The 18,810-nt window shown below is 38.8% G+C and overlaps 1 protein-coding gene and 1 long non-coding RNA gene across 3 annotated transcripts; one reads left to right on the forward strand and one right to left on the reverse strand.

Annotated features, from left to right (window-relative positions):
- Positions 1–440: 440 nt before the first annotated feature.
- LOC146525679 (uncharacterized) lies at positions 441–7,287 on the reverse strand. Its single transcript, XR_014874269.1, has 3 exons — positions 5,800–7,287; positions 4,334–4,425; positions 441–807 (listed from the first exon to the last, which is right to left on the reverse strand). It is a non-coding gene; the product is annotated as an uncharacterized LOC146525679 (long non-coding RNA).
- Positions 7,288–9,268: 1,981 nt separating this feature from the next.
- hnf4b (hepatic nuclear factor 4, beta) lies at positions 9,269–18,157 on the forward strand. Of its 2 annotated transcripts, none has more exons than XM_085160973.1 (10): positions 9,269–9,659; positions 11,808–11,979; positions 12,303–12,397; positions 13,987–14,093; positions 15,159–15,314; positions 15,419–15,506; positions 15,608–15,760; positions 16,890–17,147; positions 17,328–17,429; positions 17,588–18,157. In XM_085160973.1, the coding sequence occupies exons 1-10, from the start codon at positions 9,554–9,556 to the stop codon at positions 17,629–17,631; spliced, it is 1,281 nt and encodes a 426-aa protein (XP_085017099.1). In that variant the 5' UTR covers positions 9,269–9,553; the 3' UTR covers positions 17,632–18,157. The 2 variants fall into 2 exon arrangements, with proteins under 2 accessions (XP_085017099.1, XP_085017109.1); XM_085160983.1 differs by having other exon boundaries at positions 17,346–17,429.
- Positions 18,158–18,810: the final 653 nt, after the last annotated feature.

The raw sequence follows: 18,810 nt of genomic DNA on the forward strand, positions 1-18,810 counted from the left end.
ATTTTTGTATGAAGCTTTTTTTTTAATTATACCTTTAAATATAAAAAGAAAAACAAGTGTTTTTCCCAGAAGGTACGTCAAATGTTGGTTCCTTAGTATTGTTTTCACAATAAAACGCTTGTGGTGGAGTGTTTTATCTTTCAGGAAGAAAAAGAGAAATGCTATTGAATACTGTGTACTGAAGGTAATGTGATTCAAGATAATATGATGATGAAGGCACTATTACACATTCACAATCATCCCTAAAAATCGTTAGGGAGCCCAGCAGGGATAAGAGTAAAATATTTGATCATTCGTACACACAACTTTTTAACATCTATTCTCTCTCTCTTCCATCTTACCGAGGTGGATGTTTTGACAGATTAAGCAATGGCATGATAGCAGTTCAGAATTTTGTGTGTGTGTGTGTGTGTGTGTGTGTGTGTGTGAATTGTGAGAAATAACGCTCCTACATTTTTTAATTTATTTTTCTAACGTGATTCTTTTATTAATTGTATAGAGCTCTCACAGATGTTGAATCCCATCTGCTTCATGCAATTTGGCTCTCAGCGGCGAGGTCACGATCACATGGCTGTGCCTTCAGCTTTTCTGAGCTTGATGTGAACAATGTGCGCTTTCTGCAAATAGCCTTAAATGGGCCGCTTCTACAGTAACACTCCATAAATATGCCAAAAATCTCGAACAGCAAAAAAGGAAAAAAAATCACTTTTATACCTGTTTTTAAAATGCTTGCACAGTCATTTCTCATTTTCTCTCCCTTCACTTACTCTTCCCACTCTGGAAATATGCTGGAGAGCTGACAGGGTGCTAATTCACAAACAGAAAGAAAGGGCAAAAACAAAGATGTGATTGTAAATGCCAGTGCAATGATATAATTCATGCAGTGTTTGTTGTTATCAGTGACAATTCTTAATAGTCGCATTGGGCATCGGCCAAACTCCTTGCTGATCATTGCTTTCCCTTCCTCTAGACATGCAGTGCATCTGTCCATCCGTCACTTCTTCCCTAGTCTCTCAAAAAGAACCCAAGCAAAAAGAAGGGGGTTATCTGCTCTGAATAATAGTCATCAGTGCATTTTAAATGCTGAATCACACTGCTGATACACCACTGAAGAAGGCAGGATTAAAAACTACATTTCTCTAACAGATCGAACACAGAGCACATTTTTACATATATATATAAACCCAAGGCACAAGCGGCACCTAATTAAAGTATGCTTTTCAAAAACACTAACCCATATCCACGTGTGGATATGATATTTGAGCAGAGGGCAGCAGGAAATGAAGAAGAGGGCAGAGGCTATCCAGTCTTGCACTTTTTTTCTGTCCTGAGACATTTCTGCACAAACTGATGAAGACGCTAAGCAAGGGTTGATTGACAGGGGTGCTAACCTTGTATCAGCGGTCACAAACGATGTACAATGCATAAAGACAAGCTAAAGAATACGAAACGTGCAGGGCAAATGTTACAGCGTTTGTGATCCATGTGAAAGTTGCACACCAACCAGATCGGATAATCAAAGCGCTGCTCACCACACTTTTTACTGTCCAATCAAAATAACCCTTTATATGCAGCGTCGTGTAATTAGGTACATTTAGATTCAACATAATGAGTCTTTTTCCCAGCAGATACTTTGACTCATCATAATAACAAAAACCTGGGTGTTTCTGATAATAATAACAATGGCTTTGTTCTGTTGCAGTAAATTGCTTTTTTTAACATCTATGATTTTTCCACTGTGACATGTCCACAGTAAAGAAATGAAAATGTCTCTGTGGGAAAAAAGAGCCATAGTCACAAAAGAAGATCATGTCATCTTCCATTCTAATGAAGTTAATATAAAATCCTTTGAGGATTTATTGCATGGCGCTTATAATGTGATTGAAAAGGATATGTTTTCAGTGAAATCTCCTGGCTTCCTTGAAGACCTCCCCTGCTGACCAACCAAGAAATCTCTTCCAGACATTTCTCTTTCAGAAGATTGTCATCTTTATTTGTAAGTGAAAAGGGAACCTTGTCACTGCCAGTTAATTTTTTTTTTTGAAATTACTAAAGAGCTATGATAGCTATAAAATGAGCCGCACTGTTCACACATCTGCATTTTCCATCTACTCTTTGATTTGCATTGGTGCTGTCTGTAATCCCTCAAATGTGACTAATGGGAAATATTAAGCACAGGTTTAGGAACAAGTGCTTTTAATTAAAATGCTGGCTCACAGAGGAGCTTGGAAAAAGGGGAGGTTTTTAAACATTTTTCACAGCACTCTTTATGTTTTTATTATTCTTGCAGTTCTCAGACCTTAAAACAAAGAAAGACTATTTTCAGAAAAAATGTCCAAAGTTAAGTAAAGTCAAGTAAATAAATGGCATTTTCTCCACTGACGCTTTAGAAATGGCAAAAACGTAGAGGCACTGCTTCAAACTGTTCTTAAACCTGATACACTGAGCGCTAACACTTTTTTAAAATTCTGGATTTCCTTTTAACAAAACAAGGAAAGACCTTAAAACAGATGGGTGGCACAGAAAAGCGTCTCTAAAATAATACACACAAAGATTTGCTTTATTAATTCTGACAAGAAAAGAGGCTCTCCACTTAAGCCATTCTTGAACTTCTGTTAACAGTAGTCTGTTCAACCCACATCTTACGTTACTTAATCAACAGCACTTCAAGACTTTCAAAATCTCAAGGTCATAGTGACATCATGACCTTTGAAGAATATCACATAAGGACGCATTCACTATAACAACACTGATTTAAGAGCTAGCAGACGGAAACACTTGGCTTTGATGTCAAAACTCACTTCACTGCTGCTAGCAGCTCTAAAAATGAAACATAAGCCGGTAATAATCGTGGCATGGTTGTGATTCATGTGCATAAAGTGCTAATTTGATTCTATAACACTCACAAAAAAATTAAAAGGGGTTGACTTGAAAGCACAAGTTTTAAAAAGCGGTTGAGTGCCATGACTATTCCCCGAGATGGATATTTTAAAAACACTTTAGGATATATAGTCATCTGACTTCTTGCCAAGGATAGTTTAAAAGGATAGATACAACTCAGATGTGCGATGTAGCTACATCTGTATTCTTGTTTTACAAGAAGTTATCTGCTGGTGCTTGGGATGTTCTACCGATTATGCTAACTGGTTACTGTCGGCTGAACTCGCATCAGAAGCATGAAAAGAACACATAGCTGCTCTCACTCAAGCTGCTGCTGAAGCATCGACATTCCTGCCCTCATCTATGGCTATGAGCTGTGGTTAGTAACTGAAAAAATGTAACTGCAGATACAGCAGAAATGAGCTTCCTCCGAAGGGTGTCTGGACTCTCTCTTACAGACAGGATGAGGAGTTTGGGCTTTTGGGAGGGACTCAAGAGCAGAACTCCACATCAAACTGAACCAGTCGAGGTGGTTTGGGCATCTCAGTAGGATGCCAAATGAATGAGACGTTCCAGACATATTCTACCTGGAAGGAAGCTGGGAGCAGACCCAGGAAAGGCTGGAGATATTATATCCCTCAGTGCCTCACTGGTTAAGCTGGAGGAAGTGGCTGGGGAGAAGGAGGTCTCAGCTTCTTTGTTTAGACGGCTGCCCCACAATCCAGACAAGCAGCAGAAAATGGATGGATGGATGGAGAGTTCATGTACTTTAGACAGTGGGGGCATTAAAATGATTTCCAAAAGAATGGCTGCTTAAACAAATATTTAATACTGATGTAATTTATTTACTTGAAAAAGTTGTAAATTGTAAATATTGTTCTGATGAAGACACCAAGAAAGACCCGTCTGAGCAGCTTCAACTGGCTTTCATAAGCCAACAGTAGAGAATAAGTCAAGTTGATTTTATTCATAAAGGTCAGAATCAAAATAGTTTTGAATGGCTTTGAAATCTGTGCGCCTGCCAAATTTCCACCTATAACATATTATATGGCCAACTTTTTGGATGCACCACCACCATGTTAATGCACATGGCTTTGGAATGAGACCGTTATTATATCAGTCATTAGTAAGAGTAACATTTGGGTGTTTCTTCACACACATGTGTGTCCCACTCCCACAGGAGAGCTACTGTACTCAGCGAAAATCTTCATGCTGGTATAATCGATACAGAATACAGAGCGGATCAAACGGGTCTGATCCCGCCTTGAGCCTAATCATGGTCCAGAAGGTCTACAAAGGGGGACACAGTGTCAGAATTAGACCAGCAGCGGAGGATGGTGGCCTTTTTTTGTCACGTGGTTTGATCATTACATATGGAAGTTGGACGCACTGCTGGAAGGAAGCGAGTCAGTGTGATGTGCTCTGCTACAAATACATGCACTTTGATACATACCAACCACATAAACACTGTTGCACTCCTGTTCATGGCAGAGGTATTCCCTGATGGCGCTGGCCTCTTTCAGCAGGGTAATGGACACTGCCACACTGCAAAATAGTTCAGGAATGGGTTGAGAAACATGACAAAGAGTAAAAGTTGTTGACTTAGACTCCAAATCCCCCAAATTTCAGTCCAATCAAACATCTATAGGATGTGCAGGAAAAACAAGTCTGATCCATGAAGCCCCACCTCGCTACCTAAAAGGACCTGATAAAGGATCTACTGCTAATGCATTGGTGGCTGATACAACACTTTGTTCGGAGGTCTAGAAGAGTCCCCCTAAACCAGGGGTAGGCAACTCCAAGCCTCGAGTGCCGGTGTCCTGGGGGTTTTAGATGTGTCCATGATCCATCACAGCTGATTTAAAGGGCTAAATGACTCCTCAGCATTTGTTGAAGTTCTCGAGAGGTCTGGTAATGAACTAATCATTTGATTCAGGTGTGTTAACCCAGGGTGGGATCTAAAACCTGCAGGACACCGGCACTCGAGGCCTGGAGTTGCCTACCCCTGCCCTAAACTATGTGGATAGTAAGCCTACGGGGAGCAAAGCTGTTGTGGCAGCAGAAGATGGACCTATACAATATTAGTTAATGCTGTGTCTAATTCTGTCTTTCTTTTTTAAGCAGGGGTGGCAGGCTACTTAGTTTTTACCTATCAACAGCTGTAAATCAGTCAATGGTGTTGCACATGGTTACAGTCCTATTTAGTGATTACTGTTTTTTCTATGACACAAATTCACTAAAACAATGAACTAAAGATGTCTCGATATGCAGCTTCATGCTCAAAGTTTCATGAAGCATTCAGCATTACTGCTAGGTCACATATGAAGCAGGACGCAGTGCCTTCATTAATTAATGTCTATGAAGTATGATTACAAAAAATAAATAAATCTAATTACTGACCCTTTTTACATATTTTTACTCAAAATATTATTTACATGGCTAGGTAGTGATCATGTAAATGGTGCCAATTTGCTTTTTCAAAACAAACATGGGATACTGCTGCACTTTATGTGTTAGCTTTATTTTCTAACCCTACTTTGAATGCTAGGTGATACTGTAGGGTCAAGGTAAGAGAAAACAATACAGTGTCAGTTATGGAGATAATTTAGACAAACTACCGGAAGTTGGAAGCTACTAATGTGTAACATTAACAGTTGCAGCCCTGCGACTATCTAGTTTTCTTAAGCGCTTTAATCTTAAATTCTACTTGTTTTAACTTAAATACTTCAGTGTTGGCTAAGGTGTACTATTTTTCTGGCTTTTGCAGACATTTAATGGTTAACAATGATTTAGTAGGTCGGTGGTTTTCACACTCCAGTAACAGGCATACTGTCATAGCTGACTTTTAGCATCCTTTTCCCTGACTTAAAGCCCAACTTTTAACATTTCCGTAGTCTCTTTAACAATAGGACAACGTACTTGTGTTTTGAGGACGTCGTTCTGGCATCTTAATGACTGAAAACCTTCTCCGTCCACTTTTTTCATTCCTTTCCGAGCAAAAAACTACAGGTCACAGCCGGAAGTGACGATTCTCCTGAAACAAGACCGTTTAAAATGTAACTTATTCTTTACAAGAAACAAGTACACAAAAAATAAGTTACTTTTTAGGTTTGTCTTGTACTTGCTGAACCTTTAAAAAAATTTCCCTTTGAATCATCAGGGCAAAAATGTACAACAAATTATAATTTAACTATAAACAGAAACTTATTAGCCAAATCGCTTCAGCTAACAAGAATATGAACAACTTACCACAGTTTCATATGCATCTATTGCATTGGACACCACTTTAAGTTTCCATGTCAAACAACGTCTGTGTTTCATAAATAGATGGTTATTTTGGTTTTTAACCTTAAAACTAAAAGTTATGTTAAAAATTACTTATTTTTAACTCGTGTTATTCAGTTAGCCATAAGGGTCTCATGGCACAAGCTTTATTCAGAGCCTTTTGCAATTCATTGAAACATCATAACCCCTGACATTGTTACAATAAAAAGTCCAATAAAGCTTTTCCTGTTCCCATCAAAGGGTCCTGCAGCTGTAAGCCTTCTAAAGTTTCACCCTCCTTTTCAGCTAACAACACCCATCCCTCAGGAATACTGTGACAATGGAGCTGCAAAGACAAAGCGCTCGTCACCCATGTAAAGTCTGTATGTGTCTGTCTGGAAAAGACATTGAAACAAACAGGTTGAAGGGCCAACCGGAGGCTCTTTCTCTCTCAAAATGCCTCCCAGACCTAGTGGTGTCTCTGACAGGCTCTCTCCTGGTGAGCTAGCCTCCATGATGAATGACCACCTTTCCACTCTTTATCGCCCCACTAAATCATGGGCTTACCATGTTTTTATGACCAATTTTTGCTGCTTTGTTTTACTTTCCTCTAGTTTTGAATGAAACTCCAAAGGCTGAGGGCTTATTATTGAATTGGTATTCATGTGGAGATTTGAGATCTAGCTTTATTAATCAAATTCACTGAGACAAATGTGTCAGACCTTGTTTGGACCCGAGTAATGCTCCACGGAGAGATGCTCTTATCTAAAGAGCATCTATTTGTAGAATTTTTTTTATTATTAAAGGTTTCCCTGCGTGGTGCTGTACAGCACTTCTTTATTTTATTTTCGCTGTAATTCTGGAAATGTATAAATTATTGAAATGAATTAGGTTCGAACCTGGAGTTGGTAGTAGCCCAGAGATGAGATGGGCAGGCAGACGGTCTGTCAGGACAGAGAGCCTGAAAAAAGGCTGGACAACTGAGATTGCTCTGAGTTTATGCCTGTCCAAGTCCTTATAGGCATGCTTCTGTCTTTAAATCTGTTTTCTGTTATGAAACCCCAAAACACATTGTAAGCTTTGATATATTTATTTAATTTTGCAAAACATAAAGCTGTATAAAAATCTAATGTTATTTTAGATTGTTGTGTCAATATAATAGAAATAGTAATCCCTAACAAGGCCCTAGCCTTCCTGTATCTACTTCATATTAAAGTTTTATAGTTAGAGCCTTCTGCAAGTTTTCTGCCAGGGTTTTCTGTAGTGTTTATATCAATAAGAGCTGAGACACCATAGAATAAATTTAGGTTGTCTTCTGTAACTGAAGCATCAAAACTGTGGTAATGATTGAAGTGTATAAATCTTCTTTCTTTTCTACTATGTGTAACTGGTCAAATAGTCTTATATTGTAATGCACCAGCTGATGTTACAGCTGGAATGTTAGTCGTGTGCATGATGACGCTCGTTGGTGTTTAGGATCAAAGAAAGTAAATCTTGAGTAGATGTGCAACAAACATTTTGATCTTGTCCTTTTCCAAGCTTTGGCCCCTGCAAAGCGAAGCTCTGGCCAGATGTAGTGTACTCTGTCTCCCCCTAGTGGGCTTACAAAAACCGTCTTTTCTTCTGAGTGACAAACTTTCCAATCTTAGGGGAATAACATGGCCTACACAGATGGGAGGAAAGAAATTAACATTTTTTAATTTATTAAACATTTAATGACCAAGAGCTGATCAAAAGTATTTTGCACATAATTTACACTATACTGCTTATCAGTGATGGAAAGGGTAGACAATCAATATTCACAACTCATTTTTAACCCTTTTATGTTAGAAACCCACAAGCCAGAGAAACCTATTCTGTAGTCCACTTATGGCTTTGGGGGTTTTATGATCAATCAATCACCTAAGCAAAGCTTGAGCATGTGAGCCACTGCCAGGGGAGGTCTGACCCACGGCCTAGCATGACATTGAAGGAGGGAGTGCTACTCACCCAGGAAATCCCATTACACCAAAGTATGATGGATATCGGTACTGGGGAAGCTCATATGTGGTCTGACATATAATTTGTTATAATTTGTAAAAAAGTGTGTGACGATGCTCACCTTTCTCCCTGTCTTTCACATTTTTAGAATTCTGTCCCTTAACACACCCTGACTTGAATACCTGAAGTCTAAAATTACACATCGTGGTATATGTGCTCTATTTGTATCTCAGATCATACAGAGTTTAGACTGTGAATGACTATCCTAAAGTCTTACACCACAGGTATACTTCCATCCTTTTGAATCTTACAACAAACAGAGCATATCTGATTCTTAATCCAAGCCATATTTTCAGAAGCAACAAAAAGAGCCAATCAACATCGTTTTGTTTTTTTTTCCAAACAGGTCAATTATCTTGCTTTTAAAAGTAGCAAGTATACATGAAGTATACATCAAGCTACGGTTTGCTTTTTGCATTTTGTTTTGTTTTCCTGAGCTGTAATGACATTTTCTGAAGCAACAGCAGTGAATGAAGAGACAACCTCGGGATTTTGCACTTTTGTACGGATAACCTGAAGATTTCAGCACTGATCAATAAGACCAAATATACAATAGTCTGCTTATGTGAAAAGGTGAACAAAAGAGGGATGTCTGTCTCTACCAAGCAAATAAAATACCGTCTATCAGTAGAAGGGAGACAAAAACAGCGATCCTCTGTAAATAAATGTCACTTGTGCCCCCTGCAATGTGGCACCGTCTTGTATTACTTACCTCAAAAATTAAAACAAAAGGTTAATCAGGCACGGCCCGTACTCTTCTCAACAGTCTCCCATTCTGTTTGTTTATGCTACATCACTCTTCAGTGGCATATTGATTGTCCAAGCTAAGAGAATAGAAAGATATCACAGCATGTAGTCTTTGGATTTCTTTGTCTTTATTTGATCACATTTATCTTCCTAATAAAGCTAGATAAATAAATAATAAAAAGAAGAAAAAGAGCAAGACATTTATATTTTTAACATCTAACTAACACTGGTCTTATCTATTTGTGCTCGTCACAGTGAGCCAAGTTTGTCTCTGAACTTTCCCCTAGATATGCTTTGCAGATACAGATAAGAAAAAAAGCAAACGGACAACGACCCAATTTCAGTCAATGAGAGGTCACTTGAGAGGACCGTCATGGTGCAAGCTTTTCAGCACACCACAAGAATGTTACAAGTGACATTTTAAAGAAGATTAATACCTGCGGAGTGGCTCAAGAGCACAAAAACAAAAGCTTTCAAACAATAGTGCGAACGAAAAGAATTGGACCCACACACGGGAAACTTGTGAGGGATGAGAACTAAGCCGAATGCATGACCTGGAAGTTAAAATTGACACTGCTGGAGCTTTGCGTATCTCAGAAACCCTTCACAGAGTCCAGAGACCATGAAGCTTACCGGGACTATCCTTAAACTGGAGTGCACTCATGGCAGCACAGAGACTAAACTGTTAAACAACATGATGCTGGTTCCTCTACGAGCAAATAAAACAGGTATGATGAGCTTTCACCTAAATTGCTCTTGATTACAAGTATAGATCTTCAGAGTGTTGTCCACTGTCACACCAAAAGATACTGAAACTGCATAACTGAATATTAAAAAGAGATCTGCTTTGAAAATGCATCACTTTGGGGATCTAGTTTTTGTTTTTTATTAATTAGTCTACTTGGGTCCAGCTAACCTTATTTTAATACTCAAAATCATGTACAAGTATGAAATGCCACAGTTTCACAGGGTCCAAGGTCCATAGTCCATATCGGGCATTGTTGCATAAAAATGTTTATGTATAAGGCATAAATTATCAAAATAGTTGCAGATTACTTTTTCCATAGGTCTACATCAGTTTACATTCTGATCTAATGTCATTCTAATTAGGACTCTGTTGAGCTGAATCAGCCCCTTTCCTTGCCAATTTAAATGAAGAAGCTTCACTACTAGGCTGCTCTTTAAATCCAGATAACTGCGAGGCAAATGTATTCTAATCTCTTAATTCAATCTAGCTGATCTTTGGCCACAGAAAGCATTTCCTTGTTAAATTGAAAATCCCTAGCTGCTTCATCTGCCTAAACTAAGTGTGCAATTTACAGACATTATAGCTGGGGGCATGTAAAATATGTGCATTAGTGCAGGAATATTATACCAAGACGGCATATTTGATGGTCAGTGATTTTAAAGCGAGACAGTCCTGCAACAATAGGGGTAAGATGCAGTTTAGAGCAACACGGTGGGAGGCTGAGTGCCCAGTGTAAAATTAGCCAGAGGAGAGTAGTGGACTTTGGTTCTTAACTGGCTTCTAAACTGCTTTAATTAAATGGGGAATTACCTTTTACTCATGGGTACAGTGTTCCTTAGGGGTCCATGCCATTCATATACAGCTGATATCATTACCTATAACCCTGCTTTTATTATCCTCACACTGTTCCAGCTATGAAGCAGTGCAAAGATGATTCTGAGGGGTTCAAAAGTGCATAATCAGCACCTTTCTGCAAATTCATCTCTGTGTACAAGAGTATTTATTTTCACGGAGGTGAAATATGATTCATTACGTGTTTCTGTTAATGGGTTAGATGGAAGTGTAGCATAATTAGAATGCAGAGTACAGTTACAACTTAAATAGATGGTAATCAGAAGCTACAATCCTAAAATGAATCAAGGATGAGCTGATCGGAGTTGGTCAAAATATTCTACGTGACCTCATAAAATACTTTTTGGCAGAATTCAAGACTTGGTTAGATAATTGTGACAAAAAAATATCACATACATGTCTAATATAAAAAAAATATTGAAATGGTGATATTTGTAACATAAGATGATAGCCAGAAACACACAACCACACTAATGCTTGTTTTCCAGACTGCTTCTTGTTTATTACACACTTACTCACCTTACACCAGCCAGTTGGATGGTGACTGTTTTATCACATGTAGCCTGCCCTCAGTCACAATTTGAGTTAAAACGCAAATGGAAACAGAAGCTCAGAGACAGGAAAAGCCTCTCCATCTTATAACACTGCTTCTCAAAAAATGCCTTAAAGGTACATTCTGCAATCCTGACTCTTGCACAATTTATATCCAAGAGGTCAAAGGTAAGGTCTGGACAGACATGGAGGTGAAATGCAACATAACAGTGTGGTAGACACGAGGTGGTTTTCAGTGTAGTTTTCACTCTAATGTAATGGGGGGAAGAAAGGTCAAGGCAAAATTGTGTTTTCTTTCTTTCCAAGTAAAACATCTCTATCGGTAACTCACTTGATCAGTGTTTAGTTTAGGTAACATCATTTTTTGAATGTAGCTTTCATTCACAGATTTACATGCAACAATAATGTAATGCAGTAATAAGTGGTTTAACATGCTTTAAGCTGGAACATTTAGATTCAGGTGAAAACATTTCACCTACCACTGAAAACAAGATCATAACAGATCCTCTGTATCACATCACAAGTTTGTTCCTATCAAAGTGGAGGTTCTTTGGAGTATGGCCATCTTTCTGTTTGTGTTGTTTAGAAGCAGCTCAGAGATATTTATGTATTCATTTGTGACCAGCTAAAAAGGTTCATAGAGAATCCCACTTTCTTACAGTGGACAGCTAGTCAAACCTTTCCTCGCAGGCATATTATCTGAAAGTTTTCTGCTGTCCCATAGGTTCAGTAGTGTCAGCATCCTCCTCATCCCTGTCAGGGGCCGATGGCGCGAAGACTCAATGCTTCATATGTGCAGACAGAGCCACAGGCAAACATTACGGTGCACCCAGTTGCGATGGCTGCAAGGGCTTCTTCAGGAGGAGCATTCGCAACAACCACACTTACAGCTGTAGGTGAGTACTATCGTAGGGCCAGCTGATTGCTGTACAAAGCATAACAATTTTTCTTCACCTAAAGCAAATCACCAAAATATTAAAATGAAGTGTTTGGTTTAATGGTTTAACATACTTTAAGCTATAACATTTATATTCAGAAAGTACATAACTAGCAAATTCAAAAAAATGAATAATGAAGCCTTACTTGACCTCTGCTGCTCACTTTAAAGCTGCAGATTAACCATTCAGTGCAACATTAGCGGCGTAAATTCTCTGAAACTCTGACTGAACTGTTTGTGCTTGAGATGAAGCTCTTATACATTACGACGCATTCGTTTCAGGTTCGACAGGCAATGCATTGTGGACAAAGACAAAAGGAACCAGTGCCGCTACTGCAGACTACGAAAGTGTTTCAAGGCCGGAATGAGAAAGGAAGGTTAGAGTTAAGATTTTCTTTTTTGTGTAATACAACTTTCTTTTAGTCTTTAATTTGAAAAAAAGAACTGTACTTAGCTATAACAACCTACATAAAAGGTTCAGCTATACCGTATTGAGAATATTCAGGACCTCACATTTTGCTCTGTATTTTTACATTTAAACCTGTCTACTTCAATGAAAAATAAAACAATCAATATCACTTCGTCAAAAAAAGCGGAAAAAAATTCTTTCTTGAGAAACAGTGAACGTGTCAGTGTCAATTTCGAGGTGTGTTTACGTGGACTGTGTCTATCGTTGGCTTTATCTTTTATCGACTCCTACTGCGAAGCAAGGAGAAAGCGATGCAATCAAAGGGGCCTCGTTTCACATGAATATTTAACACAGCTGAGCACGGCCAAATATTTGCTCTCCATTTTTCTGGACAGCAGTTGCTCACAACCCTTTGAAGTCACGGCCAGCGGTGTGCTTTTAAACGTGTATTTCATTAATTTGCCTGATTTGCATAACATGTTCTAATAACACTTTCAAGTACAACAGTTGTGGGAATGGATAAGTAAAATATTGAACAAGTCTCCAGTATCGTGTTATTTTGTACTTGACCTCCGAGTAAGCCATGTAACTGTTTACTCCAAAACTAAACTGAATTTATGTTCCACAGAAGGCTCATTTGTGACATTGTCATGCAGCACCATGTCAGTGAAGTACAGAGGGACCCTGCTGCTGCTGCTCCTTTTCCTCCTTTAGTTTGATTAATGTGCTCCAGATTGGTTGCTGAGAGGACACCTCTGATGACTGATTACTCTGACACTTGGTTGTGTTGTCTGACTTTGTAGAGCCATTTTAGAATTAGTCTGAGGCCATCCAGATTGCCGTGTTTCTAATGACACTTGCGGATGGGTCAACAACATGTGATGACATCTTCCCTTCAAAATATAATCTTAATCAGCGAGCGCCCAAGCCTCCACATCAACTGTTACTGTCAGTAGCAAATGTAAGAAGCTGTCAAAAACAAAATGTCACATTAAAGCACATCAAACCGAAGAAAGTCTACACGGCTGGATTAAAATATTAACGTCACCAGGTTTACGTTTAGATGTACTACATACTTCTTATTGGTTCCCCATACTTCCTCTTCTGCAACTTTATACTTACCAGTGATAAACCTTGAGTAGGATGTTGCCAGCATTATATGAAACATAATTGTGCACCCATTCGTATCACATTTCATCATCCTCTCAGTTATTTCATATTAAGGAATGTAACATTTACTCACTCGATACTCCTTTAAATCCACTTAAATATGCAAACAGAAGGAAACTTAAAGAGACTCCCGGAGAATTTTATTTTTATCCAATTTGTGCCACATTTCCCAAGTATGCAGCATTTGGCGTGGCTAATATAGCCACAAACAGCAGCTTCAGTGTCACGGGGGATAGAGGGACTCTGTTGAGATGAAGAGTAGGGCATTTCTTTCGGGATGTATTTGCTGAGGAGGCGAGTAAAAAAAAAAAACAGTCAAGTGCAGGACTAATGTGCGGAGATGCCAAGAAGCTTGCCTGATGGTTCTTTCCTCTCTTTAATGTCCAGCTGTTCAGAATGAGAGAGACTGCATCAACAGTCAGAGAGCCAAGGAGCAGACAGTGGGCACTTTGTCCATCAGTGTGCTGCTGCAGGCAGAGACCACTGTTCAGCAGGTAACACACTACTGGTCTTAGATGTTTGGCAGAAATTAATCCTTTTTTAATGTGTATACCACTTTTTTTAAAATCATTTTAGAAATGATTTAAATAAAGCTAAGAGATGGAAAATTCTAAGGTTACATGATTTAAATGAATTCATTTTGGTTCGCATTAAGCCAAAAAGTTAACTGAATTTAACAGAAAAGGAAAATAGTTTTGATCCTTAAGTATTAAAGATTAATCTGAAGTCAAATAAATGCAAGACCGCAAAAAGATGTTAGAGCACACAGCTACTGAACAAAGTGATTCTTCTTAACTGCCCTGCACTTATGAACCGTCTTTTAACCTTACAGCAGTTACAGAAAGCATTTCTTTGAAGGACCATTTGGGTGCATCTCATGATTAGAGGGCAGCCACTAACACTTGAGCCACAGGCGGCCCACTCATGTGCATTTGCATGATATTTGAGCCGATGTGCTGTTTTTAAAACAGCAGTTATCTTAATTCAAGTCTGTTATAATTGTTACACTTTAAATGGAGACTAATATCCAAATTGGATGAAGTGTGCAGAAAAGAGTGTTGTCGATAACACTTCTTATACCTGTAATTTGTTAAGTTCTATGTATCAAACTGTGTTGACACAATGACTAATATGAAGAAGTAATGTGATGTTACAAAGCATTGGTGTGCTTTAGCATTTGTTATCAGGCAGTCTTCAAGCAAGTTTTAAGTAGCACAATGTCACGTCAGACAGTGTCTCTTAGAGTGATTTCTCTTGTTGTACATGTAAGAAAATAGAACTTGGCATTGTCTGCTTTTACATAGTATAGTAAGAAACTCAGTAGGACACCATGTAAGACTGCAAGTGTTTGTTATCAGGGTTTACTGCAGCATAGAGAGACGATTGGTACACTAATTACAGCAATGCAGGAATTTTGAAATGGACTGTTATGTGGTCCAACTGATCCATTATAAAAAAAGAAGTTTGTGGTTTATCTCCTTAATCGCGCACATACACTAAGGTTTACGTCCATGGTACTGTGTTTACTGTGAATTCAGATTATACTTTGTTTCTTTCAGTTCCCAGCACTTCTCTCTCCTAGGAGCCATGACATCACCACCAAGAAGACAGCAGGTGTGGGAGAGGTGTTCGAGTCCATGAAGCAGCAACTCCTCCTGCTGGTGGAATGGGCTAAACACATCCCAGAGTTTTGTAGCCTTCCAATAGATGACAGGGTACAAAGAGGAATGAACCTTTTATACTAAACAGCTAAGATATATCTGTCCATGCCAAGTTTGACTCTTTATATTATATGAAACCCGTGTATGTGTGCTTGCAGGTAACCCTTCTACGAACCCACTCTGCAGAACATCTTATCTTAGGGGCAGCAAGACGCTCACTGCCTTACAATAATGTCATTCTTCTAGGTAGGACAGATGTGTTCTCTGTAGTATTTTGTGCATTGTAGCCTGAACTTCACACTTAAACTTCCTGGACATAAATGAATATCTTTTTCTTAATTGACTAGGTAATGACTTTGTGATTCCACCGAGAGGTGCAGAAGTAGAGATATCCAGAGTGGCATTCAGAATTCAAGAGGAGCTGGTCAAACCTCTCAGAGAGCTGGTCATCACAGACAAAGAGTTTGCTTGCCTCCGGACGATTGTCTTCTTTGCCCCAGGTTAGTTCAGTCAGCATGTGAGAAGGTGAATGAGGTTGATTTCTGTTTGCCCTTTTCTATTGCACTGAAAAAAGGCAGATTTTTTTATTTTCTCTCTTGGTTTATTGTTCTTGCTATTTTCAGCTATAGTTTAGTCTGAGCGGCCTGAGTTCAGTATGTTTCAGAGAGATTTTCTAATATCAGGATGTGGTGGCATTCTTGGCAGTCAGGCAGAGAGGCTGCCTGCTTAACTTCATTCCCCATTTACCTGTTGTGGTGGGGATAGACCAAAGGGTCTGAACTGGCAAACATATTCATCTCTGTCCAAGACACAGATGAATATAATCAGTCGTATTCTAGGTTTGATTTCAATTTTATCCACATATAGTTCGTTCAACCCTTTGCTTATTTTTTCATTTGCACTTGAAACTATTTTTTAACATTCCCATCATGCCTTTCCCCTAATTATACAAAATTAGCCTTGTATAAGTAATCACATCTGTCAAATAGATAACATTCAACTGGAGAAGAAGTTTGTGAATTTGCTATATTTCTGCATAATTATGACCAAAAAACGTCAACAGACTCTCACACAAGTCCAACTAGCTTCAACTGCTATTGGGTTTCAGCACGTGAACACCATCCTGACGTTTGTTGTCTTTCTGCACCACCTACTGTGGGTGTAGATTCAGTCCACAGATAGATATTTCCTGTAAAATAGCGATTGCATAACTCAGAATTCATTGCTGCATTAATTAAGGAGAGCTGTGCTGGCCCAGACATTGAAAGGCAGGCCTAATCAACAATGCTTTATAGATGGGATGGGTCTGTTTTCTCTTGCTTCAAACAGAATATTTCGTATTTAGACTAAAAATTCTTACATAATCTATCTACAAAACATTGTTCTAACAGGATTCTGGTTTGTCTTCGTGATGATCAGTTGGGCAGTTCTTAATCAGTGAATTTCATTCTGTGAGGATTGTTGATATTATTTTTATCATTGTCTTATTGTTTCTTTTCTTCTTTCATTTACACTTTCAACTTATGGTTACCCATGCTTAGATTAAATTTGACCAAAGTGCATTTATTTAAGTGGTTCCCTTATACAATATTATATTTACATAAGACTTTCTTACCTTATGTAATGCAGACTGTTCGGGACTGAAGAGTCCTCAGGTGGTTCGACATCTCCGTTTCCAGGCCCATCTTCTCTTAGAAGAAGCAACATGTGAGCAGCGAGGAAGGTTTGGGGAACTCCTGCTGATCCTGCCTCCCCTGCAGAGTGTGGCCTGGCAGATGGTTGAGACTCTTCACTTAGCACAGCTGCTTGGCGAGGCCAAAATGGACAGCCTGCTGCAGGAAATGTTGCTAGGGGAGGGAACTGAAACGGGACAAGGAGTCTGTACAGGTACAACAATCTGCTGCTGTGTTTAGTTAAAGGAAATGTACAAGAAGTCTAAAGTGAGCTTCAACTGACATCAAATTTGAAGCTGAGTCATTTCCAATACGCAGCAGTATATATTTACACTAACTTTGCTATTTTGTATTTTCAGTGTTTATTTTCTGTCACTCTTACTGTGTGCTTCAGTTTGTCCTGTGCCTGCAGAAAATGACCCTACTCAAGACCAGCAGAATGACCTGAATGCTTCACCTGCAACCTTCCCATCTGTGATCTGTCATGCTTCAATGGGTGAGTATTGACTGATCAAACCCTCACTGCTAATTTAACAGCTTATTGGAGAAGCGTATTTACATCTGCATTTAATGGGTAACACCTGAAGCTGAAACGGAAAATAACTGTTATGCACTGAATCCTCGTGTGCCATTAAATTTGTGTATCTCACACAGCTCCTACAAGTGGCTTCCTTGCTGCCCACATAGACTGGCACTGAGGTGTACAGACATGGAGAGTCTGCCAGTGTGCCCACAACATACCGAAGGCACCTGTCCACACCAAGAAACCCCGTGAAAAACAACTTAACCGAGGAAACCGGGAAATGTTACAAGTTCGAACCAGCAAACATGCTAATACTCACACTCGGCTGCAAACATACATAAGCTACATACATGCAATTATAAATCACTACTGAGAAAATAATGTTATTGTTATCTGAGAAACAACAAAAAATATAAAGTTTATATTTTATACTGGAACTCATGAAAAATTGGAATAATGACATGCAACACTTTGTAATGATGAGTGCAAAAGAAAGCTAAGGCACACACTACAGTAAGTAACAAATTATAGCATAATGCGTAGAAAGCTGAAATGCAAAATCCATCATCTGTCAGCAGAGGGCACAAAAAGCCAGTGCTTGAACATATTAGTTGGAGCTGTGGGGCTATTGTTTTATCCCAAATGAAAGCCTTGACTAATGGTGTCAACAATTTGCTGCGGAAATAATTAAAGGAGTGTAATCCCCACTGTCAAATCACTGCAAGGAGAGCAAAAGTAACAGAATATTGCCTGAAGAAAAAAAAAGAATATTTTAAATAAAAACAGTTATCACCGTCAACCAGATACCTGCTGTACCTGTTCCTGAAAGAATTCACTTAGATGAGCAGTGAAGGTTGTTATTAGAAAGGTTTGATGTGATGAGTGATGAGGGCTCAACAGCACTGAAGCTTAGAGGCTCAGCAGTAAAACTCAGTGGCAAAATTATGGTCTGCAACCCATTTCTTCTTTCTTGCTACCCTCATTGTTTTGTTACCTTCATCCCCACAAAGAAATCCATCATTTTCCTTCCAGCAATACTCACAGCAGTATGTATAATCTAAACATATTATTGACTGTTAGTTCCTTTGTCCTGAATATCTACCACATGTGCTTTCCTAAAAACTAAATACTTAGATGTTGTCTTTTAAGACAACGTCAGGTCGGTGACATATTAGCATATTCTTAACTAGTGGAAGAATCATCAGTTTTGGAAGAAGTATATAAAACAATATGTAACTTTAATGTGGTTTGGTGTAATTCGAGAAAAAGAATTGTTTCTTCAGCAAAGACCCTGGAAATTTTCTGGAAGTTTCTATTTCATTTACAGCGAATGCAGAACAGTGTTTGGCACAGA

Source organism: Neolamprologus multifasciatus, chromosome 1, assembly GCF_963576455.1.
Source record: "Neolamprologus multifasciatus chromosome 1, fNeoMul1.2, whole genome shotgun sequence".
NCBI lineage: Eukaryota > Metazoa > Chordata > Actinopteri > Cichliformes > Cichlidae > Neolamprologus > Neolamprologus multifasciatus.

Coding starts and splice junctions, on each gene's coding strand:
- hnf4b (XM_085160973.1), top strand. CDS start 9,554: ATGAAGCTTACCGGGACTATCCTTAAACTGGAGTGCACTCATGGCAGC. Junction 12,398..13,986: donor GGCCGGAATGAGAAAGGAAG/GTTAGAGTTAAG, acceptor TTTAATGTCCAG/CTGTTCAGAATGAGAGAGAC. Junction 15,507..15,607: donor CAATAATGTCATTCTTCTAG/GTAGGACAGATG, acceptor TTAATTGACTAG/GTAATGACTTTGTGATTCCA.